This window comes from Perca flavescens, chromosome 24 (assembly GCF_004354835.1).
Source record: "Perca flavescens isolate YP-PL-M2 chromosome 24, PFLA_1.0, whole genome shotgun sequence".
Lineage (NCBI taxonomy): Eukaryota > Metazoa > Chordata > Actinopteri > Perciformes > Percidae > Perca > Perca flavescens.
This window is the reverse complement of record NC_041354.1, coordinates 11,626,846-11,652,776: the sequence shown is the minus strand read 5'-3', so window position 1 is coordinate 11,652,776 and position 25,931 is coordinate 11,626,846. Positions and strand designations below refer to the sequence as shown.

The window sequence follows — 25,931 nt, the reverse complement described above, 5'->3', positions numbered from 1 at the left end:
TTGGGTAATGAAGTCAATACTTTCTAATTTCAAATTTGAATTGAATTGATACTTTTTAGGCACCGACCGAATTGCCTCCTTAGTATCGAGTATCGAAAAATGCCTCGCCATTCAATACCAAATTTCCGTACCTAGGTAGCAAATCTCATCAGCGTCGGTGAGCCAATAAGCATGCAGCATGCTTAACGTTGCATGTCTTAACCTTCCACGTTGTAGAGACACGCAGGGAAATCTCTACGTTACGCACAGAGACGGGGCTCACGTAGCAGGAGCTGAAATATAAATAATTGTGCCGTAATTTGTAATTTCTTTTTGATACGTTACGGGGCAATATTAGCATTTATTTGGAGTCGTGTTTGTGTCCACTTTAATGTAAGTCTAATATTCACGTTACTTTTATCTCTGTTTTTGGTCTCCACCAACCCCTGAGAAACATCTGCTATGCAGCATGCTTCTACCAAGATCTAATAACGGTGATTGGCTGTCTTAACGTTCCATGTTGTAGAGACACGCAGGGAAATCTCTATGTTACGTAGTAGGAGCTGAAAAATCAATGATTGTGCCGTAATGTGTAATTTCTTTTTGTTAAAATGGATTTGATAAAAATTGGTATGGAAAAAAGTGTCGTTCAGGAACCAGTATCGAAGTCACGGTACTGGTATCGGTACCAGTATCGAAAATTGTTGAAGAATACCCGGCCCTATTCAGACCTCAAACGAAAAAGATGACCAAAACTATAAGTCTTTTTGCGGGTTTTTTGCCATTTGATGACGCTCTCAAGCATTCAGTGTCAGGTTGAGCTGCTTAAAGGTTAAGGCACCTTCAAAGGGAATTCTAGTGACCCAGTTACAGTATTCTTGGCTGCATTTCGTATGCTCCTGGTTAAACTAATCAAATCAACGCTGAGTAATGTGCAGCTGTTTGGAAGGAAAATTAGATTTCAACATAGCGATGCTTTGAGAGTGTTGGAGATGTCGCTACGCGTCAGGAATAAATCAGTGTAACTCATGGAAGGTCTTTGGGGTTCACCTTTGTTGTTATTCTGCCAGCGAGCAACATGCAATAACCCCACCTTCATCATCGTCGTCAACATCATCATCATTATCATCATCATCATCATCATCATCATCATCATCATCATCATCATCATCATCTGTGTTTCAATAGCTTTGCTTTTAGGGGGACCTTTTATTCCTCGCTGCTCTGCTCAGGTTTTGGTGCAGTTTCTGGAGCTGCTGTGTCCTCAGGCGGCTCTGAGAAATGTTCCAGGAGCCCGAACACACACACACACACACACACACACACACACACACACACCCATCCATACAGTACAGTATGAACACACACACACACACACACACACATATAGACACACATACACACACAGGCGTACATCATTCCTCGAGTTTTTGAGGTTGTTGGCCGCTGTGAGGCTTTTTTTTTTTTCCTCTCTCATCTTCATCATGAATTAGTCATTTAATTAGAAAACTTCAAAGTGAAAACATCCTCTGCTGGTGGGTGGACTATGTCAGTGTGTGTCAGTGTGAGTGCATGCAGATGCAACATTGTGACACAAAATAATTTAGGTTATGAACATGTCTTTTTGGTCTTCGATTATATAAACAAAACCTATTTTATCAAAGAGAAACTGGATTATATAGTAATGTGATGTTTATTATTTTTGCTTTTTGGGGGCTTTTTATCTATGAACTTAGCTCAGAAACAATGCTGCAATTAATGATCATCAATGTATTAAACTGTAAATATGTGTCAGTTTATAATTTTGTCTATAAAATGGCAGAAAATAGTGAAAAGTGGATTATTAAAGTCTATCAGAGCCCGAATTGCATCATTAAATTGCCTGTTTTGTCCAACCAACAATCCATAATTCAAAGATATTCAATTTACAAAGATATAAAACAGAGAAAAGCAAAGAATTCTCCCATTTGTAACGAAGGAGCCAGTGAATATTTGGCATGTTGCTCAATAAATGACTTCAATTATCAGTATTTACCATCATCGTTTTTTAACCAAAAAAAAAAAGTACTTTCACAGTACGAAAGAGAACTATTTTCTTGCATATGAAGAAAGAAATCATCTAAGCCAAAGTAAAAAAAAAAAAATTTAAATTTAAAAAAAGACGAAACACACAAGTGAACCGGTCAACTGAAACCATCAAAGACTGAGATCAAACCCCTCATTGTGCAGCCACAGACGAATATATCAATGCTGAATACCAAATGTGTTTCTATTGGCTGTGGACCTGCTGGCATCAATTCAACCGACTCCCTCCTCATCCCTCTTCCTTCCTCTTCTTCCCACAGCCCGACGAGCTGGAGGGCGTCCACACACACACCTTCAAGCTGAAGCCATTCAAGAAGGCCAAGAGCTGTGATATATGCAAACAGGCCATCACCAAGGAGGGCCTCATCTGCAAAGGTGAGTGTCAGGGGGATGTTCGCTTCAGCTGCGGGTTCCACTTTGAATCTGAGCAGGCGTGGAGATCAGAATGAGGGATTTGTGAGCAGACAGTGGAACGGGATGAGAGAGCGATTCTTTCAGGAAAGATGTTCTCCTGATTCGTGTTCAGGGTGGCTGGCGGTAGCCTCGTGATACCGTCCTGATCTCGCCAGCTCCAGTTTTCCACTCGCAGATCAGTCTGGCATCTTGAGATAGAGAAAATTTGGAGCCGTTCGCCAAACGGCCCTGACCAATCGGTGTTGGTTTTGTGTGGTTTAGGTGTGACGCAACGAGAAGCGACTGTTCAGTCAAAACACGGATGAGATGAGCGTAGCTATCGCGCAAGTTTTATCCGAATTAGAAAGTATTCCTTCATTTTAAGAAAAGCAAAAAAAAACGGCACTGGAGGCTTTTCTCGGAGGAAAAGATGTTTTTGCTCTTCTCCCGACTGGTTTCGGGCAAGAGTTTGATCTGATTGGTTGATTTGGCCCGTCTATCACCAACATAGGTGGTGATAGAGAGATGGTTTATCCAATCAGCTAACCAGTATTTTCGCAAATGGGAAGCAATCCATCTGGCGTAGTCAAGTTAGGTTGGCGGGGCTATCGACTGATTCCAACATACTCTTCTATAAAATGTAAGAAAATAGCAAACATGGGTGCCCGCATAGCTCAGTTGGTAGAGTGGGCGCCCATATGTATAGAGGTTTACTCCTCGATGCAGCAGGCCCGGGTTCGGTTCCGACCTGCAGCCCTTTGCTGCATGTCATCCCCCCCCTCTCTCTCTCTCTCCCCTTTCATGTCTTCATCTGTCCTGTCAAATAAAGGCCTAAATATGCCCCAAAAATAATCTTAAAGAAAAGAAAATAGCAAACGTGTGCATCACATTTCTTAAAACACAAGGTGAAGTCTCAGAAGCTGATTTGTTTTGTCCAGCCAACGACCTAAACTCTGAATACATTCAGTTAACAATGAAATAAAAGGTGGCTAACACTTTACTTGAAGGTATCTACCTACAGTCATGTGAAAAAATTAAAAGATTATTAAAAAATCTTTTGGAAATTGATCTTAATGCCTTAATTAAAAAAATGAGGAAAAATCCGACCTTTAAGGACACCAATTTTATTTGTGAATGAATAATGTATCGTAAATAAATAAAATGTTCTTCCTTAAAATACAGGAGGCATAAGTAAGTACACCCCTATGTTAAATTCCCATAGAGGCAGGCAGATTGTTATTTTTAAAGGCCAGTTATTTCATGGATCCAGGATACTATGCATCCTGATAAAGTTCCCATTGCCTTTGGAATTAAAATAGCCCCACATCATCACATAGCCTTCACCATACCTAGAGATTGGCATGGTTTTATTTCAGTTAGCCTAATAGCTGGTTTGATTTGCATTGAGAGATGATTTTATGGAAAGTACCCCGTGCCATTAACACATGACACAGTCATAACACATGAACCCTAACCATAACTCTAACCCTAACCATAACTTGTCATGACAAAAACCGAATGACACTTACTGAAAGAAGTGTTATGCCATAAACGTTTATGACACATTCATGACAGTGTCATGTCACTCTTATGTAGATACCTTCAAGTAAGGTGTAACTCAATGGTGTCTGGCTGTTGCTGTGTTCTACATCTGCCTGGCTCTGCATCCATCGCCATTGTTTTGCCTGAGTATGTGTTGTTCGAACTCAACTGTGCATATGTACGTATGTACAGCATGCATCCATGTGTCTAATGTTGCAGCTTTGGTTTCTCTCCCTCTCTTCTTCTCTCCCTTTAAGCCCCGGTCTGCCCATCTTCCTCCTCACATGTTTTCCATTCTAATTTTAGAAGAACTGAAGGTTTTTACTGTCACTCCAAGAAAAAGTCCAGGGGAAATTAACGTTGGAGGACTCCCAGGCAGCCTCGCATTTTTCTCTGTTTTTCTCTCTCACACCCTTTCACTCGCTCTCCTTTTTGAACTACAAACACTGCGTCTTTAGCAGAAGCCGAGTTGACACTCAGAAGCCCGGCGGTAGCAGAGCGGGCCCGTACAGGGCTTTGGCTGAGGATTTGCTGTTAAAATTAGCATGGCTGCTGCTGCTGCTGCTGCTGCATTAGCCTAGATAAGAGGGGGGAAAAAAGGAAAGAGGGGTGAGGGGTGGGGGTGTAGAGCGAGGCAGGATAATAAGTGAGAGAAATTGGGGTATAGGGGGATTGGGAGATAGACATGGAAAACAAAGGAAAGAGAGTGCAGAGGGGAGCACAGGAGAATTACTTTCCCTTTCATCCCTCTTTTGTTCATTCATCCTCTATGTTAAAATACAGTAGACTGCAATGAGCTTTCCTTGCCAAATGGTAAAGCTTAAAGTCCTCCAGCTAAAAGCCCAAAACTGCCTCCTGTAGCAGCAACTTTATGTGTGCAAACTTGGTTTAATCAGCAAAACATATATGTATATATATATATATATATATATATATGTTGCAATCCTTTTACTGCACTGTATGTGCACAAGCAAAACACCTGGACACATGTTCATCTGAGCATCCTATCTGCCCTTTACATTTACCAGGAAGTGTTGCTAGGCGCCCCAGTAACACGGCCACATTGCTAGAGGGCTTGTAGCCAGGAGATAAGATGTGACAATAAGACGACGTGCTGTGCACTTTGCCAGATGTTGAGAATGTACATGCTCTAACTGGCTGTGATCGTATTGTTACCTGCACAGTCTTCTGATTTACTGTTTGTGCCCTTAACACCGTAAAAAAAATTGTTTAAGGGGAGATATATATATATATATATATATATATATATATATATATATATATATATACGTTGGCCGGGATAATAGGAAACTCCCATCCAAGCACCAAATTGTTGTTTTTAAACTACTGCTTTTGTACGGATTAAACAATTAATTAGTGAGCATTTAAGGTGCTGATAAGCAGAGCCGTGCTGGCTCTTTTCCCGTTTCAAGTCTTTCTGCTAAGCTAAGCTAACCGGCTGCTGGCTGTGTGCACCTCATATTCAACCGGCATATGTCAGTCCCTCCAGAGAAATGCGATTATGCAATCGCATAATTCAATGCATAATCAGCCAAAGTCCGCACATATGCGGAGGGGGGCGCATTTTTTCAAATACGCCACTCATTTGCCGCATAAATTGCTGATGCGGGGCTTGCAAAAAAGTCACATATATCTTAGCAGAAAGTTGAAAAATGTTCCGTTTACTTCACACAAGAGCAGCCACGTGAACATCATCGAAAGGGTGTTGGGGGAATCACTTTTTTTCCTCTTTTTCATCAAACGGCAGTTTTTGCAAGTTCCCGCAATTTCATTGCATGAAATTGCAAATTTTGAGTACAAAAAAAACTCTTTCTGGAAGGACTGATATGTGAAAGTGGTTATCGACATTCTCATCTACATATCTGCCAGAAAGTGAGAGAGCGTAGTTCCCAAAATGTGAAACCATTCCTTTGAACCTTTCCTTAAATTGATGCGTCCACTTGAACTTTGATCGCCACAGTGTGTGTCAGTCCAATCTGCTGTTTGCTTCACTCCAATACACAATCACCTGCAAAGGGACCAAACATGTCGCATCTATTCACGAGCGCGTCATGTCTGTAACGTATTTACTTGGTCTTTGCATGTGTTCCTTTGCTCTTTTCTGAGATGAAGCACTCGACTTGTACCTCCTGTGGATAAGTGGTACTCATTAGCAGTGTATAAAACCACATGATGATAATGATTGCCCCTGGTGCCTGCATGGAAATTTGTAAGCCAACTTATAATGAAACATCAGCAGTTATTTGCACAAACAGATAAGAAGCGAAGAATTCCGCTGTGATCAAGTACACTTTTAAGAATTTAAAAATGCACTTTTATTCTGGAAACCTGGGATTCATCTAGCATGCGCACCGATGTTTATCAGTGGTTTCTTTCTTTCTGCTTAACTTTATAATGTCATAATTTAAATTCATTTATACAGTATGCGGCATTTCTAAAACATGATTTGGATCACATCTAGGCTAGGCTTTTCATTTACATGACAGGCGATGACAGCTGGTTATTCCTAGAAGATGAGGCAATGAAATAATAATAGGAGAGAGCTGCCCGTCTAATTGGATGGACAAATATTCACTTTCACTCTTACCGTCTCCAAATAATTACCAATCAGTGCTCCACACACAAAATGACCAAGTAATCCATTTATCACCAATACACAGGTTTACCTTAATTGACCAAAATGTGTTTTTCTAACAGTCCGCTTCTCCGGGAGACCACCCAGAACATTTGTGCACGGCGTTGTCGCTTGTGCTCACACATCAGAAACACTCACACCACCTGGGGACCACCTAGGTTGACAGCAAGGCCCACAGGTGTGTGTGTGTGTGTAGAGGGGGGGGTCAAGGGGTTGTACCTTCCCAGACATCAAAACATGGCCGTTTGCATGCCTGGACTTTGACATAATCTCACTCCGTCTCTGTTTCTGACAATGAGATCAACATTTAACTCATCCAATTCACACTTAAACGCATTTTAGGAAGCATCCAGTAGTTTTGGCGTCTTTACCTGCTTCATATAGCTTATTATATTACCATTTTAACACCTCCATCTAAAGGACTTATGTCAAGGCGTGAATCAAAAAGAGGAATAGGCTACTGAAATACAAAGAAATGACTGGATGGATGTTTTCTTTATGTGGCCACTTGGGGGCAGCACCGCAGCATGTTAGCGTCAGGATGAGAGCTGACCTTGTTTCCTCTCCAGTACATTCAGCAGTAAACGCAGATGCTCTTCAGCAAAAGGCCGAAAGCACGGCATTTACAGTTCCGCTGAAGAGCACCATACCTGCTGCTTTTATTCTTTGATCTATTTAGAAAGAAACATCACTTTCCATCGAAAGTGACTGTGTGTTCTTTTCTTTCTAAAATGGGTGTTTACTCCTACTTGTGCATTGATCCGATGTGGAGATTGTGTGTATCCTTACTGTTTAGTGACATCGTTTTTTTTTTTCTTCACCTACGCCTGCTCTTGTCTGTTAAAATTACAAAACCTAACTTTGTCTTTTTTCTTTTCTTTTCTTTTTTTGCAGCGTGCCGGTTGTCCTGCCACAGAAAATGTGAAGTGAAGGTAAGACACTAAACATCTCTTACACCTTATTATTACTGAGTTATTACTTGATATCCATACTCATGTACACACACACGCAAACGTGTGCCCATCAACACTTTTATGCATGCAATACATATTTAAACATCACACTTATATTCATGCAAACACATGTTTTCTACACATTCAGACTGACACGCACACATTTAAACATGCTGTAGATAAAACCTGACTTAGAATTGTTTTATTGTTATTGAAATTATATAACAAAAGCAACATAAATAGTTGGAATTTAAAGCAACTCTGTTATAGTTCACAAGAGTTCATATTCTTAGTATTGCCTAGAAACATATACGATCACACAAGCAGTTTCAGACTTGTAATAAACGCTGCACTCTCATGCAGTTTAATGAGGCCACTGCACTGGCACAACGGGGTTGCAGACGCAGAAGGATCGGACCAAGGAAACGCAGATTCCTTCAGCAATGACGTTGAAATTGGATCGACTTTTGCCACAACTGAATCTGATATTATCCAGCAACGCACTGCATTGGTCAATTAAATACAGTACTTGCAAGCGCACATTCCTGCTAGATTACTATGCGACTTGTGGCCAGGTTGGCTCAGTTGGTAGAGCAGGCGCACATGTGGAGGTTTCCTCCTCGACGCAGCGGCCGCGGGTTCAGCTTCCGACCTGCGGCCCTTTGCTGCATGTCATTCCCCCTATCTCTCTCTCCATTTTCATGTCTTCATCCGTCCTGTGGAAATAAAATGCCCCAAAACTTAAACTCCGTAAGATTCGGTCACATTAAATTTCCATCCAACCCATTCACTTCTATTGAAAGCCGCACCAGCAGATGACTTCAAGCAGCCGCTTACTTTTTTGTTGCATCCTGCAGATGGTTACGGTGGACTTGCAGGTCAAAGTTTGTTGCAAAATAATTGTCCTTTTGAATTCCAAAGCTGTAAAATTCTTTCTTATAGTAGGATAAACCCCCTGAGCAGTGGTTTGGCATCTAACAAGCCTTCAAACTCATGGTTTTATTACTAAGAAACCATCGTTTCTGAATCATATGCCCTTTATTATATGTCTTGTTTTGGCCCATTTAGTCCTCCCCATACGTTTGCATCACCTAATACATTTTATAATTCACATTCACACATTTTCTTTGTGAATAAAAAAAGCACAGGAGAATTACGCGTCCTGAACGAAATGTTGTTTGAGATGAAAATCCTAAAAACAGAAGAATAAGTAAAACCGCTGTGCATCGGTGCTTCCTTGCGTCGAATCACTTATTCTACAGTTCTACCTCTTTGAGTCACCCTCCCCATATTTGATCCCAATCTGCAATGGAAAAGGGAAGAATGCATGGGGAGAGTAAATCAGAAAGGAAGGAAGGGAGGAATGAATGACAGAGAGAAGGGAGGAAAAAAGGGCGGACGGGAGGAGCGTAACAAGGCTATTCTTAGTGGTTTGAGTTGTGACTGGTGGAGAGAAATGTTGAAATGTTCTCTTCTCTTTTCCCTCCAGTCTGCCCCGATTCTTACCTCCTCTCTCATTTCCCCAAAAACATCCCCTAAACCATTGCTCAACCCAAATATTACTGTAGGAACAAAAGCTGTGTGTTCCCAAAACATCTGAGGAAAAATCTCCCAAATACCTCTACAACTAGGCAAAGTCATTTGTGGTGGCAATCGGGGGAATAATCAGAATAGCCAGAGTCATGAGTCATTCATTTTGGTGGTGACAGACATTGGACAGGAAATGGTTTGAAGGAGGAGAAGAAGAGCTCTGTGTGTGTGTGTGTGTGTGTGTGTGTGTGTGTGTGTGTGTGTGTGTGTGTGTGTGTGTGTGTGTGTGTGTGTGTGTTTTCTTGTTTAACTATATTCGTGGGGTCCAACAACTGGGAGTCCAGTATACTTGTGGGGTCCCGACAGCTTTGTGGGGCCAAAATGCTGGACCACACAACTTTAAAGGGCTGTTTGAGGGTTAATACTTGGTTTTAGGATTAGGGTTAGAATTAGGTTATGGTTAGGGTTAGGGTTAGGCATTTAGATGTGATGGTTAAGGTTAGGGTAAGGGGCTAGGGAATGCATTATGTCAATGACGGGTCCCCACAAAGATAGTGCCACAAACCTGTGTGTGTGTGTGTGTGTATATGTGTGTATTTATGTGTGTGTGTGTGTGTGTGTGTGTGTGTGTGTGTCTGAGAAGAGAACATGCCATAAAGAACTAATAGTGCTGTGGAAGGAAATGTTTTGAATTTGGTAATTTGGTTAAAAATTAGTGCTTTGGCACGATTTCACTAATCCGTATTTGCTAATGTGCTAATCCCTAAATGGGTTTACTTGGGACCAAACATTTGTTTTGGCTTTATTCAGTGGAATGACCCTCGAATAAAAATGAACAGGACACAGTTTGGCAGTTGCGGTCATTGTTTCAGGCCGGAAAAGTACGGAAAAGTAAAGTCACTGTGCAAATACAAGTGTGGTTTAGGCAGACGGCAAAGCTTTCTTCAGCTGACTCCACGCTGACCTTGGATAGTAAATTTGTCATGAAGCACAATGAGGTTGTCGCCAGCGGTTTGCAGTTCACCAGAAGTGAAGATAACTGCTGCGCAGCATTTACTTCAGCTTATGTGTTTATTATTTCAAGCTGCCACAACTTCCCTTTTTATGCTGTATAGTAACCGCAACATTGAAATACCGTTGTTTGAATGCTTTAATGGTAGTGTTGTTACATTTTATGCAGCATCTCTGTGTTTTTATGGCATTTTAATGAGGCCGTTCTAATTTTAATGAGTGTGTTATAAAGGCAAGTGTTCTTAACATATGATGTGAGACAGTATATGTTTAATTTATTAAGTGTCCGATCTATACCCACAATAACTTAATGAATATGTATTCAATTATATATACGTTTTGTTTAAAAAAAAAGTTTGGTTTAAAATAGTTTTCAATAATTATGCATGGGCATGTACTGTTTGTTAGAGTATTGTAGTTTTAACAACCTCGACATAGAGTTAACATTCTTCAATAACACATAAATGACACGTGCATTTGATTCTACTCATTTTAAAATGTCATAATCTATTTTGTTTGCATGTGGAATGTTTCTTAAGAGCACTAAGTGGCAATTACTGACCTCTGTTGGTGACCAAAGAAATTGCAACAACATGTAAAAGTCTCTGGCATTTCAAGGTGGCTGCACTGTAATTGACATCGAGACATATCTAGTATGGGACTAGTATGTCACCCTACTAAATATTGTAATAACACAGCTACTTTTTTCATTTGCTCAATTATTTTGAGGACATAAATGTCCAAAAGGAACACGTGGAAAGTGAGTTTCTAAAGCGGATAAACAGTGTGATTTTCATTTCACTTGGGCATTAAAATAATCAAGACTTATTACACCTTTAAAGTCCATAAACATTTCGCCAAAGTCCCTGTAATCTGGATGCCAGTGGAACGACTAGTGATGAGTTTCTCAATCGCTGAAAATCTGTAACTACATGCGGTTCGATCATTAACTTTTAAAGCTTATGAAAATGTCTTTGCAGAACATCCAAAAGACAGATGTCCACTAATGTGCCTTGATAAAGAATGGCTAACCGTCTCTGGCTACCATTCTCTGTTTTTCTTTCTGTCCAACCACAACCGTCTCCGTGTGGACGTCTGTTATTGGAGCTTGGCATTCCTCGGCGACAGATGCGTTCTCGTCCCGCGGCGTATACAAGGAGGCAGACATGTTGACCTCAATGTAGACGTTATGGTTGTCGATGGTGAGGTGGAGGCTTGTCGGGACAGGGGTGCTGTGGCTGGGATGCGGCCCAAACTCTGGCTGGACACCCAAGTTGTGGGCTGGAGACATATGCTCTCTGTCAGACGGTGTGGTGTGTTGGGTCCTCATACCTGACTCAAGCTGTGGATTCTGTGTTCTAAGTCATGCTGGGGAACTTTGGTGAAATAAATCAGATCAACAAGACTTGAATTGAAACTTCACAAAGGCAGAAACCAGTTGTTGTGGACGGCATGTATGCCTATATTTCATAAATGTTTCCTACTGTTTTCACGGGATAACTCCTTCAGGGCCACAAGTAGATCAATGCACTCCACTGTCACGATTCAGGGATCAATTTTGGCACCATTGCCACAAAAATAGGCAAACAGATCCACCAAATATTTCAGGGGAATGTGCGTGTGCAAGTATATGTGTGTGTTTTCTTGTGTAGACAGGATAGCGCAGCGTCTGTAAGCTTCCTGCTCTCTCTCACCCTCCATGGAAACAAGCCCTCATTATTCCGTATGATTTATCCCTGCCATGTCTTGGAGGAGTCTCATGGAATGCTGCTGCAGTGGTTTTTTGGTGTTCGATGGGCTGGTGGGTTGGAAGTCACAGGCGAGGTTTTGGCAGGGAAAGATAGGGCCGGAGAGGAACGATGGGAAGGGGTTGGACAAGGAGTGTGAATATTCCACATGTAAACAACAGTGCTGGAGGGTGCTTTTGTCATTCCTTGGCTGCATTTTATAAAATGCTGTTTACATGTTTGTGTTTTTTTATAAGAGAGCAATGTGGTCCTGTCTGACGTGCCATATGTGTCTCTGCTGCAATTCCACCTCAGCCGCAAGACACATTTGTTTGGAAAACTCTGGAGTACTTCTGTCATGCAAGATAGATTCAAGTGAGGGGAAATTTGACATTGCAGTTTAGATATTTCTGTTTCATTTAGCCTTGAAGGTTCAAGTTTCAAGATTAAAGCATTGAAAAATGGGGGTCAGCCCTATGTTCCCACAGCCCAATGGTCCCACAGCCCTATGTTCCCACGGCCCAATGGTCCCACAGCCCTATGTTCCCACGGCCCAATGGTCCCACAGCCCTATGTTCCAACATTTCTATTCTTTTTCTTAAAATTAGGCCCAATGGTCCCACAGCCCAATGGTCCCACAGCCCTATGTTCCCACATCACGATAGTCCCACAGCCCTATGTTCCCACAGCCCAATGGTCCCACAGCCCTATGTTCCCACATCACGATAGTCCCACAGCCCTATGTTCCCACATCCCAATGGTCCCACAGCCCTATGTTCCAACAGTTCTAAGTTTTTTCTTAAAATTAGGCCCTATGTTCCCACATTTCTAGGACATTAGGGTTAGCATGGGTTAGGCGAACATAAGGCCTAATTTTGGAAAAGATTCTTCGAAATGTGGGAACTGTGGGAACATAGGGCCTAATTTTTTTTTTAAATCTTAGAAATGTGGGAACGTAGGGCTGTGGGAACATATGACCTAATTTTCAGTGAAAAAAAAAAATCTTAGAAATGTGGGAACATATTGAGCCTAGTTAGGTTGGGCACCGCACACCAACAAACTGAAGGGAGAGTTCGGTTGATGTCATGGCTTGCTTGCTAATCAAAACTACCAAACTACTACAGAAAGGTGTGAAAAGTAGGTGTGGAATTAAAAAAATAAAGCAAATAAAGAATTCATACTATACACTCGAGACCAGTTTTATTCTGTCAAGGTCAACGGGCACAGTCTGGACCAGGCAGCGAATTGTTGACATTTAACCCAGATTCTTCTCAGGGTTTAGAGACCAGGTATATCTGCTGCCAGCCTGTCACAGCACTCAGTGTTTTCAACACGTTTTTTTTGTTCAGCGAGTTCATTTAAAAAAATCTCAAGACTTGTTTACTTATCGCTGTTGTCAGCTGGAGCCAAACAAAGTGCTCTCGTAATCAGGCTTTTCCATTTCCTGTAGTGGTAGATGTTCACAGATCTTGGAGCAGCACCAGGGGTGAAACAGTAGGACGAGGAAGTGAGTCACGGTCGCAGTCCAAGAATAAAATAACAGAGGGTGTGAGACACATTCAAATCCAATCCTGTTGACACGTTTATACTTCAATCTGAGTCAGGTAGCAAGCAGTTACTTGTTTGTGCATACTATTCTTCCACCTCAATTCAATTCAATTGTATTTATAGTATCAATTCATAACAAGAGTTATCGCAAGACACTTCACAGATAGAGTAGGTCTAGACCACACTATAATTTACAAAGACCCAACAATTCCAGTAATTCCCTCTAATGCATTCATAGTAATCTTTCCATTCCTTACTGTCAACCGGTGGGAGGTCAAGGCAGTTGGTTATTTTAACTTATTTTTTTTTATCTTAAAAATTAAAGGAAAACCCATGCCTTAATCAATGGTGATTTTTTTTTTTTTATCACTAACTAATAACAGTTTACAATTACAAAAATTGTAGAAATAAAATGACTCTGTTAATACCTCAATTGACAGGTTTTCTCCAAACCTCATTCTAAGAAAGTTACATTCTTGTCTTAAAGCTGTGAAGCAGATTTGGCAACCCAGTCACACGCTGAATGTCTATTTTTAGCAGATTCAATAGTTCCTTTGTCATGCAAAATAAAAAAATCCAGGGTATATTATTGCCGCAAGGAGACTCAGATGGTCCTGTTTTATCTTTAGTAGCCCAAAATCCCTTTCTGTCAAGCTGAGCTCACACGCAGCTTACATAACACGAGCAGTGATGTGAAGGAAACAGCTAAGCATTTTAGAAGAAGGAAGAATGCTCTGTCAGACTTCAGGCTGATACAAAAATCAGACGTTTACTGCTACATTTGTTTGTCTCTTGAGTCATGCACATTCCAAGCCTGACTTGAGCTAAGCTGGGCTTCCTCCAGTGCAGAATGTTGAGGTCAAGTGTTTTAAGGTCTAGCTTTTTAAATCCACATCCTAACATGTGTGTGGATGTGTGAAAACTGGGAGAGGCCTTTAATTAGAGCTCTGGCAAATGACATGCTCTATAAAATGCAACCCAGAAGCTCTTTAATATTTCAGGAGGCACGGGTGCAACCCCATTTTACCACCTACTGTAAATACTCGGGGGTACATGTGTAAACCATGTGCACGTGTGTTTGTGTGGACATCAAAACTTGAAAAGCATACGGGTCATCAAAAGGCTAAAGAAGTCACGTTTGCTATTTGCCCATGAACAGGCTTCCACCACTTTCTTTTCAGCGTTGTTTTACAGGCTTTTTTTTTCTTCCTTTTGAGGTTCTCCCATTTTTTTTAATTTATTTTTAATTTGCTTTATCTTCCAAAGGAAGAAAGTGTATGGAGCAAGACCAAAAACACAGTAAGACGTGCATAGAAGCAGGGATGAGGAGCGTTCAAGAATGTTGGCACGGAAAAGAGAGTAACTGTCCAAGCATGAAAGTGAAAAAGGTAGAACAGGAGGGAGCGAGAGTCAGGGAGAGAGAAAATGATGAGACACACACACACACACACACACACACACACACACACACACACACACACACACACACACATACATACACACACACATTCACGGGAGCCAAGCCTCCCCATTCCTCAGCAGCCGTTCACAGAGGCAAGTCTGTTTCCCCGGCGCAGTCACGTCACATCAAAGAGCCATCACAGCACGTCTCCATAGTGACGCCCTTCAGCGGTATGGAGGCAGCGCGGTAGTCGGGAGATAGAGCTGGCAGACAAACTCTTTGCTAGCTGATGACTGATGGCCCAATTTACCTCAGTGCTCGTCTGGAGGTTAAGAGCTAAGTTCACCCCCTCCTGAGTGCTTAAAACCCCAACACTGGCAAATATTTTCCTCCCAAGTATTTTCTTTTTTTTTAGGGATTTGTTGGTAGTCTGTTGATCTCAGGTTTTTGCTCTGGGAGTAAATGTGCATGTACGTGCATCCTTATAGATACTGTATTAGTAGCTGCTGTTTGACATCAAATTTGACAATAGCCTAAGAGGATTGTATGTCAACCTGCACTCCTTGGTATTAAACTGTATTAAGAATCATATAGCTATTCCTATTTTCGAGCACTTATTTTGTAAAGCGGTATGCTCAGAATACTTCTTAGATAAGTTAAGATAGAACTTTATTCATCTGAAAAGAACATCTTTGTGCTTTTAGATTATTGGTTTACCTGGCAAAATTAATACAAATATAATCATGGTATATACTTTTTATAAATATGTTCAAATAAAATGTAGGCTACATACACACTAAAATGGAAAAAAAAAAACATTTGAATTAAGAGAGATTTTCTGCAGAAACAAGAACAGAAATGTTATTCTTTTCTCTCTCCGTCCCATTCTCCCTCTCACTCCCTCTGTCAAGCATGTGTCAACAGCTACAGAGAAGGCTATAAGGTAAAGGAGGGAGGAGAGAAAGACAGAGAGAGAGAGAGAGAGAGAGAGAGAGAGAGAGGCAAATAGACAGACAGAGTGGGTTAGCAGAGGGAGGGATACAGAGGGATACAGTTACTGTCTGCCCCCGGACAGCTTTTGCTCTCTCGTTTTGGGTACCGGAATCATGAGGAGCCCCAAGCCACTTTCTTGGCCTTATAAAGCGTGTTTCAAAATTTCTTGGCAGTTGACAGGAGAAACCAAAGCCAGCAGTACAAAGAGTGTATCCTGGTCCAGTCCAGAGGCTGCACAGACATCTACATGCACGCGCACATATACACAGAACTGAGTTCGGTAGCTCTCTGGCACGCGTTCGGGATTACTGCTGTTGTTTTGAGCAAGAGGGGTGGAGGAGGAGGAGGAGGAAAGTGTCTGTATTTGGTACTCCCTCTCTTGCCCGCTTTCTCTCCTCGAGGGGGGTCTGAAGGCAAGGAAAATGCAGAGGTAGAAACCAGGGAGAAAGGAGAGAGCATAAGAAAAAGTGGCACCGGTGTCAAGGTAAGACATCTGAAAGAGTACATTTTCAGATGGTTCATTCCATCTGTAGTTTGCATGGTTTACCTGTTGAATATGTTTTCTAATTGTGTGGTTCTTTGCATTCTTTCATCGCTTGAATGAGCTGAATTTGGAGAGCTTTTAGTGCATAAATAGGCTGTTGGTGCATGAGATTTGAAGCTACGCGACAGTTTTGGTTGTCATTTCAAACTTTACCCTGCATGTTATGGATGTAGGCTAAGTCTGCCACACACTCGTGGGAAAGCTGCTCCCATGGGAACGGGACAGACAGAGTTCATTCGAGTTGCCGTTTGAGGCTCAGGAGCCTCTCCCGAAACCCCACAAGAAGTGATTTGTGGCGGCCGAGCCGGAGAGAGAGGAGACCCGGAGCAAGTGGTCAACACAGCAGGCAGAACACGTGTTTTCTCCCCCCCCCAGCGTAACCCACGTGTGCTTTGGCATCACAGGAGATAAAGTAGAGCAGTCGGTGAAGTAGAATGTTTACAGGGAATGTCTTTTTGCTTTCTTTGCACTCTCTTCATCTTCCTCTCTGACACCTTCGAGAGAGGATGCAGACTGACGATGGCGATCGCTCACCTTTGGCCTTGAGCTAACACGCGGATGGCAGTTAAACATGAGTGGACAAGAGGTCGCGAGGCTTGTATGTCCTGTCTCCCACTTAAAGAGTCAAAACAACAGGGAGGAATGCAGTTTTATTACGGTGCCAAAATTACTACGACGACATTATTACATACTTAACCGATGCTCTTGCCCTTGGCATCACACTTTTCAAAAAATCTTGTCTGGTCATAAGTCTCGAGGGAAAATGTTCTACCACTTTCTACCACTTTTCTTCACCTTGCCCAGAAACCCTCTTCAACTGCCCGAAAGAGCCCTAACTCACGTCTCCCTCGTGTCTCATAACATGAAGATGTTCTCTAAGAGTGATGCTTGTAGAACGGCTGCTTTCCCTGTAGATCTATCCCTCTTGAACTATTCGTCTCTTCCATCTGTCTCCCCTGTCCCTTAATAACATACCTAGCTTCCCTCAGGGCAGTTCATCTTTTGACACCATCAGACGCGTGAAGCCTCGGCAGCCTTAAGAGAAATGTTTTACCATAAATCGCAGAAAAATCATCTTGAAAGGCTCAAAGGTAGATGACTTTGATTGCCAAATAGAAATTCCTCTCGCATGTTTGTGCAGACATGTTATGCTTCGTCACGCATCATCGCATTTGTTTTTCAGATTGACGTTTAAGATATTCTACTGTCAGCTTTACGAGAAAGAACCCACGAACACAAAGTTTGGCTGGTGAACTGTAAAAAAAACAAAAAAACAGCAAGATCCTCCAGCTGCGTCAGCTCCAAAGTATGTGTCGGGAAGTGTTATAAAAGCAGTAGTGACCAGGGAGTATGGCATTTAACATGCAACCACACAAGAGGCCAAGGCTGAATTAGCAGAGGCTCAGCCTACACACTAACTTATTTCTGTCAATAAGTGACAGGCTGGCCAAGAACAATGAAAGGCCACTTTAGATTCAAAGGAAATTTCGATACAAAGTGTTTTCAGATGAACACGTGCATAAATTGAGGCCTTTTATAGAAGTAATTGCAGCAAAAGAGCGTTCAGAAATACTTTTGAGCATCTTAAACCCATGTTTTATTGCACTTTTCTTTGTGTGTGCCATTGATTTGGGCTCGGCTTCTTTAATTTTGCTTCAGTGTGCTATTAGCGGTATGATGAGAGAAAGCATTCCGTGGCCACCTCTAATTAACCAGGAACAAACGCTGTCCGGAACTGACCCATCAGCACCGTCAGGCACAGTAATGATGAAAACATGCTTGTTTTTTTCTTAACTTCCATAGAAGCCTGGCCTTTGAAGTGTTACAAAATTGCACGTGTTTTTATTGCAAACTGTTTCCCGCAAGGAGAAAACCCACTCAAGGTGATTTTTATTTATTTTTTTCGTTTTTAACCTGGGCCAAATGTTCAAATGTTCTCCCACGATTGAAATGACCTAACATTTCTGATATGCGGTCATTGCATAAAACCCCACGTCGGGCTCTCAGATTTGGAGGTTTTCAACCTGCGTCCAAAGTGAGCCACAATTGCACATCTGATATTCATCATTTTCTTGTTTAATGGGGTATTTTGTCGTCTGTAGCTCGCAGTGATTTGGTTGTAACCGTACAAGGGGTGAAGCAGCCAAGCCAGATCCCGCTCACCACTCACTGTGGCTCGACCATGACCAAAGAGCTGCTTCCTCAGTGATCCATGGTTTTTTTGGCCTCTTTCGCGTCCACTTGATGAAGTTCCTTTGGGCCTCCATTCCGACATCGGCATGTCGGTTTCGAGGTGAAATAATGTCAGGACAAAATATTTGAAATAAGAAGGCAATCCACTACGATGTAGCTCATTGTAAATAACCTCCTGTATACTGTGGTATATTTTGTCTGAACCGTTTAGGGTAGAAGCAAATGCTCTGTGCCTTTCGGCCGATGGTTATGCTTATTTATGGTGTGTTAACCATGTGGTAGTGATTTTGTTCTCATGTGAAAAAAAAATAGATCTCCTTCTTATGGTATCCTCAATATTTAGATAGGGGATTCTTCACAAGAAGACTGGGAACTTGTTGCTTTGCAGCTTTCACAGCGCAGAGAAAAGAAATCAAATCAAAGGTTGTTGTTTTTTCGTCCAGTCACGGTCTTGTCATTCGTTCGACCATCACAGGATGGTTTTCATGCTGTGGGAAGACCTTGTTTGTGTTGCGCTACTGGCTGTTGATGGACGCCAGTGGAAACAGCTGGCAGGCAGTGTGTTCTACTTTACAAAAACAATTATTTAGACTTCATCAGTACACACGTGCTCTTTTCCATCCTGTTTGGGTGAAATAGCAATTTGACCTTTGTGGGCCAGCCCAGACTGAAAAGCATGTTTCACAATGTTTGATTCCAAATTTAGATATCCACCCATTAGATTAGACCCTTGTGGATTCTCTGTTTTTAAAGGATATTGAATCATCCACCGTCTTATGAATGATGGACATAGCGGTAAAACTTTCCCACGCAGTACAATTTTATTGGCAGCATTCTATATGAGCCATTTATTTTGCCATTATTTTTTACTACAACTTGATTTAACTCTCTTTTTAAATTCTACATCAGATATTATTCAGCCACTGACAATATCACTTGACACTGCAAGTGTACTCTTGCCAGCGATACACTGTCAACCAGTTGAACATGGTGCGTTACTCACTTGACATTATGTCAAAATGTCAAAGAGGGAAAAGGAACACGGTCTTCACCATCACAGCGGATTTATTAGCCTTCCAAGTTAAACAGAAACCCAGCCGATGTATAAATCTCTCTAAAGGGGCTGTTTGAGCTTCAGTCCTTATTTGGCCCCCGTTTGGAAAGTGAAGAATTTACTTTCACAGGCAAACTGCCATCAGTGCGGCAGTGGCTCTTGTGTGGGCAGGAGGAGTGCTTGAGGAATTCTGTGTGTGGTTGGACCAATGGCAGGCTCATTTATTGGAGCCAATGAGATGATTTATGCACAGTGGCAAACATGCTTTCTCCCATCAGTTAGTAGTAGATAAACTAAGATCAGACTGATTATTATTATATTATTAAGTCAGAGGGGTAAAGGGGCGTACATCTGTGGAAATACTGCAGCTTTCCCAAGTTGAGAGCATCAAAAAGGAACCAAAAAATGGACAAAAAAAACCCTCATCTTCACTTCTAATAATTGCTTAAGTAAGAAAAAAAAAAAACTTCCCATCAATCCCATCTGCAAACATTTGCTTTCTCACCTTTTTTATGTGTCAGAATGCACAAAACTATAACAATAAATGCACTGACAGTGCAAGCTTATTGCCATTATTGTTTGACGAGGTGCAAAAGAAGAATGCAAAGGTTGCTGAGCAAGCCGGTCTTATTCCTCCTCGGTTATCTGAGGATGCTTGTTCCAGCCTGTTTGAAGTGTGAAGAGAAAAGAGTTCATCACTATGCTGCTTGAACTGCAGCACGTTTACTCATTATACAACGATTCAACTCAGTGGACCGGGCTCGGGAGTCCCGCTTTGATATTCTGCACTCTTCATTTCCATATAAACCCACTTGAGTACTTGAGCAGCAGCACTTTTGCTGAAGTCATTAAAGCTCTCTCTGATCCACACTCTCATTGTGTAAGGGGTGGTGGGGGGGGGGGGGGGGGGGGGGGGATCAAGACAGAAGAGGAAAGCGCCGTGAAGCTGTCGAGACTCACCTGAGACATTTGACCTTTGCTGCGGCTAATTCAACAACGTCCCGCCTCAGCTCAACCCTGTTTGCCCCCCTAATGAGGCCTCTTGGCTGGGTTGAAATTGCAAAGAGCCCCCGGTGGCTTGCTTGACTCCTTGTTCTAGTTCAGTGGCTTCCCAGACGCCCCTCGTGACTCGATGAGATTATAAGCTACAAGCTGTTTTAAAAGCCTAAACTCTCTTTGACTCTCTTTCTCTCGACGTTGGGAGAGTTCTCTTTGTGGTCTGCTGGTCCCGTGGCTGGGAATTGATTGGGGAGGCTCATTCAGAGGCCAAAGAAAAGGTCAACACATTCAGCATTCATCGTTTTAAAATGTTCAGTTGCAAGGCATTTCCCTGCTATGGTGCATATGCTGAGGAAAAGATGCACAGATAAAGACAGATAACACAGACAAAGAGACATTTTTTATTTGTGAGATGGCACAGAATGTGCAGTTTCACAAACAGTTACAGACAGATGAAATTCAGGTGTTAGCCTGGCCCGATGCCGAAGTGTGTGGCAGGGCCTCTCGGAGATTCATACGCTTTTATCCGTCTGAGCTGGGGAGAAAAAAACCACTTGAAGCCTGTATTAGTCTGGCTTCCAGCTGCACCCACCATATATGGATGAAGTCAGGGTAGCTGTTGTTCTCTCGCTCTGTTGCATGGTGATGTGGCGAGGATTTTAAGTTGAACCGAGACTCGTCGGAATGTAAAATTGCGTTATTATGAAGTCTGCATTTTCTCTCTGTCTGCTGTTCCGGCTGTCTCGTGACTGCCTCGCTTAATATGTGATATGATAACAATATTTGCAAGCAATGTACGTGTCTGATTTCTTGAAACCCATTTTTTTTTTTTTTTTTTTATTTCTACATGCCCAAATATGTTCCTAAAGAAAGAATTTAGCATTTGGGAGCTCACCAATAAATAGTGTTTTTGTCTGGTTGTAAACATACAGTAGCAACTGAAACGTAAAGTCATCACTATACCCTTCTGACCTTTAGATCAATACTGGAGGGAGTCATCGTCAGGACATTTGCAGGCGTAGGCTACATTACAGTGCACAGAACAGCACCTCCTGTCAGCTGTAAATAAAGGCAGATGCTCTCGCTACGAGGCCCCGGGGGCCACCGGGGCCGCCAACACTGATATTTAAATGTCAGCCACGGCCCGAATGTAGTGCAGGCACTGTAAAGAGCAAGCATAAGCCAACTCGCTTTTGGCTTCTGGTACTAGCAAGTTCATCTTCTGTTGGCTTTGCATCGCAGGACTGTTGTATTGGACTGCAGGACTCAGGGCACGTTTAGGCCGACAAAAAAGTGTTCGCCGCAGGGTTATGCGGCGGCGGGAGTGTTACTGAAATGGCCCATTTTGCGTGACGTCCTCTGAAGACGAAAGACGCACCGGCGCGTCCAAACGATGTTTGACAAAACTCCTACTCAAAAAGCGATGTTACAAAATTGCATGTGTCCATCACTATACGGAAAGTTTGTTCGATATGAAACACATGGGGATCGGTTATATGCAATTACCCTAAAAAGGTGAATTTACAAAGAAGAAATGTGAAAATGCCCTCACACGTCAGAGAGTTAAACCCCCAGCCCCCCAATGCAGCACAAGTAGACTTTGTATTTCACAATTATTGTTCTCCGTCAGATCGTTTATAGATCTCGACATTTCCGACCGCGCTCGAAGGCAGCTTCACTTCGTGCGTGAGGTCGTGTTGCGTTTCTCCAAAAGTTGAATCTGCCTCAACTTTATTCCAGTATTGGGAAAAAGGGAAGAAAAACAAATATTTGAATCCCAAATTTGAAAATCAAATATCTACCTAACAAACGAGTATCCAAATAGTCAAATATTAGCTGAGCGTATTTCTTTTGCAAAACAATCCCGGTCATGCATTCATCGTTGGAAACTGCATTTTCTCTTCCTTTATTTTCATTTGTATCCACTTCCCTGTAGCACCTGCAGCAGCGACAGTTGTAACTCATTCACTTTATTAACCCAGGGATTCAAAAATGATGCCCTCCAAGTTGGGTTTCTCAAAATGGAATGGCTACTCTCACATGTATACACGTGCATCCACAAGGACAAGGTCCAACTAATGTTGGCCTTTTATTGAATACTGAATATAAACCCGTCATCTTGACCGCTGATGGGTTGAGCCACATACATTGGTTTGGCAAATCTATTCATTTTTTTTTTACTGATGGCTTGCAAATGTTGGCTTATAAAGTCATATTTTATGGTATTAAAAATGGCACCTAATGGCTGATTTTAAGGTATCAAATCAAATTGCAGTGTTTTTTTAGTGGAGCACATGACCGTATCAGCACTAACTGGTGGACTGATGCCATCACATTGCACATCAGCATGCACTGGGTGGGATCTACTCCGTTGCGATGCTATCTGACTACTGTATTCTGATACACTTGATGATAGCATTGCAAAGTCAACGAGTCTTTTGTTTTCCCAGAGCAAACTAATTACAGCGGCTTCCTTCCTGCCTGCGTCTGTTGTCTTCTGATAGCGCGCTCTCATCTCACCGCCCGTAAACATCCGTCAACTCACAACAACGTTGCGACAGTGGCCGCTGCACGCACTCACTCAACCGTGCACTCCCACATACGTGTTTATCTGTATGCACACAAAAGTAAATATAATCAGATGGAAGTCACTCAGCTTGCCCGGGAGGGCCTGTTTATGCATCGTAATCAGTGATTTGTGGTGCACTGGGTAATGCAGACTATTAAGGAGCCACACTTGCCTGCCACGGATACTATGAGTAAACTGTTTTGAGTACCGAAATGGCCTGCTATTTAAAGATGCTACATGCAGTGTTGCAACATCAGGAAATCCATACCGCTCTCATTTTGAGATGATAGTATAATTAGGGAGACAAGTGATACTGTTGCTAAGAAGGCCTGGCAACAGACACTGGCCCTTCACTCTGCGTTATATACCGTAGTACTGGTGTGCCACCCAGTTGCTTTTGTTGAGGAACCTACTGTTGTTTTACTATTCTTTAACATGCACCCAGCTAGACATAATAATATAAAAAGTCACTACAGTATATGGCATTTTATCAGTGAGCTGTAATCAAACAGCAGTAACTGGGAGTCATTATCAACTGATGGAGCATTTGAAACGTTATTACATCCGCAGGTTTACTGCAATAAAAAACTACTGGCAGTCCCAATTGTGGTTAAAAGGCTGTTTAATGAAAATATTATTTTGGCAAACTGTAAATACCTTATGCAAAGTGCTATTTGCAAGGATATTGGACTATGAAGTTATAGCCCTGGTTGCTGGGAGTAAAACAAACCAGAGCTGAAACAATGAATTCATCTGCGACTGTTTTGATTCATCGATCAAACATCTGAAGTTATTTTCGAGCCAAAATACATAAATACATAAACACGTGATGGTTTTAGCTTGTCTTGAATGATGCTAAACAGAGCATCTTTGGGTTTTAGATTGTTCGGACAAAATAAGGCACTTGAGGACGTCATTTTTCATAATTCTCTGACATTTTATAGACAAAGCAATTATTCGAATAATCAAGAAATAAACAGCCTTGAAACACACAAACTAACCAAAATCATTTGGATTTGTAGTGATTTTGGTTATATATATATATAGCAGGTGGAAGACTAAAGTCAGTTTATGGTACCCTTTTCTCAATCACCTACGGACGTCACACAGATCATGAAAGCCAGCTGACAGTCAAGCTATGATTGGTCAGTGTCCAACGTGTATCCGCCTTGTCTCTCGGCCAAGTAGCAGCAAGAATGTACGACTCTGTAATCACCTAATCTGACACCACGGCCATCTGGAAAGGCAAAAAAAATGATGTGGAGTCCGATCCTCATCAATATGTGTTGCCCGGTCTGACATGTGTTCAAGGTGCATGTTGAGTCACAGAGCAGATCAGGACAGCACCGGTGTCCTACTCGTCGTCGTCATTTTTTTTTTCTTCTGACTTTTACAGGAAGCATTCTCTCTTAATGTGAACTCAGATTTTGCCTGGAATGGCCCTGACATGTTTCCCACAAGTCAAAAGGGCCTTTATTTATGAGGCAGTGGTGTTTTAAAAAAAAAAACACAGTCCTGCAGAAATGAGAAGATGCTACTGAGTTTCTGTCTCTCTGTCGTTTTCTTGAATTATTCCTTATTTCTGCTTGTCATCTACTGTACTTTAAAGGGCAGATATTACAATGTTCTTCTGCAGATTTTTAAGCTTTTCTGTACTCATGTTTTCTCTGTTTCTCCATTTACAGGTCACCACATCATGTCAAACAACTACCAACAATGAGCTGGTGAGTGTAACATGTGCGTGTGTGTGTGTGTTTGTTTGTGCAGTATGTGTGTGAATTTGTGCACACATGAGACTTATCTTTAAAGAGGTTGTTGACCTGAAATCCCCCTCATAATGCAATGATGCTTCCTGGAATTGTGGCAGAACCACACACAGGGCGCACTGTGAGGTTGTTGCTTAAGGTCAAAGTTCTGAAGCTATAACCATGGATGTTTCCTCCTTTTCCTCTAAAGGAAAATCCCGTCCGTACGCCTCAAACGAGACACCCTCTGTGTCCTGTTTGTCGTGCTGTAGAAGTGATAGGAATTTGACAGTTATGACGAGTGACAGTGACGCTGTGTCACGGAGCAGCAGTTTCTTTAAGCTTGTGAAAAGGTGACAATGTGGCATTGTGTTGAAAATAAATGATGGCCCTCTTCTCACACTATTGCTCGCACTAGATCCTAAGAAGTATCTGAAATGACTGATTTGGTGTGAGACGTACTATACATACTATAAGAGAGAGAGAGCAGAAGAGGACAGATACTGAGCTGCAGTCAAAGTGATTATTCTCCTTTCCTCTAAGGCACATGTGTCAAACTCAAAGCCCGCCGGCCAAATCCGGCCCCTTGTAGATTTAGATCCGGCCCATATATCAATTTGGGTTCACAATACATTTTGGCCCACCCAGTTAAAACCAAAAACACAGGAAAGTGTTTTTTAAACTGCAATTACGTGACATTCAGAGCAGAATATGGCAGATTTGCTGACTCTGAGACTCACAAACTCTTTTGATGACTTTCGTAGGGCTTCGTGTCAAGGAAAATGCGACAAACAGCGTACAAAAATGTCGGAAAAAGCAACAAATTTACCAAAAGGTGACAAATGTCTGGCAAAGCCACAAAAATGTCGGAAAAAACAACAAAAATAAGGAAAAAAGCTATCAAAATGTAAAAAAAAAAAGTGCAGTAACAAAAGCACGTAAATAAACTCTACATGTCCGGCCCCTGGTGTGATTCTCTTTCTCCATTGTGGCCCCTAGTGAAAATGA

The 25,931-nt window shown here is 42.0% G+C and overlaps 1 protein-coding gene across 6 annotated transcripts in view; it reads left to right on the top strand.

Moving 5' to 3' along the window:
* tns1a (tensin 1a) overlaps window positions 1–25,931 on the top strand; it is a 109,206-nt gene that overhangs the window by 26,580 nt on the left and 56,695 nt on the right. For 5 of the 6 annotated variants that reach the window (XM_028571719.1, XM_028571721.1, XM_028571720.1 and 2 more), the window contains exons 1-2: window positions 15,864–16,303; window positions 24,864–24,902. In XM_028571719.1, coding sequence (XP_028427520.1) covers window positions 16,067–16,303; window positions 24,864–24,902 — 276 coding nt within the window. In that variant the 5' untranslated portion in view covers window positions 15,864–16,066. Of the gene's footprint in view, window positions 1–2,324; window positions 2,440–7,549; window positions 7,588–15,863; window positions 16,304–24,863; window positions 24,903–25,931 lie in introns of those variants that run through there. The other variant, XM_028571722.1, reaches the window with a different exon arrangement.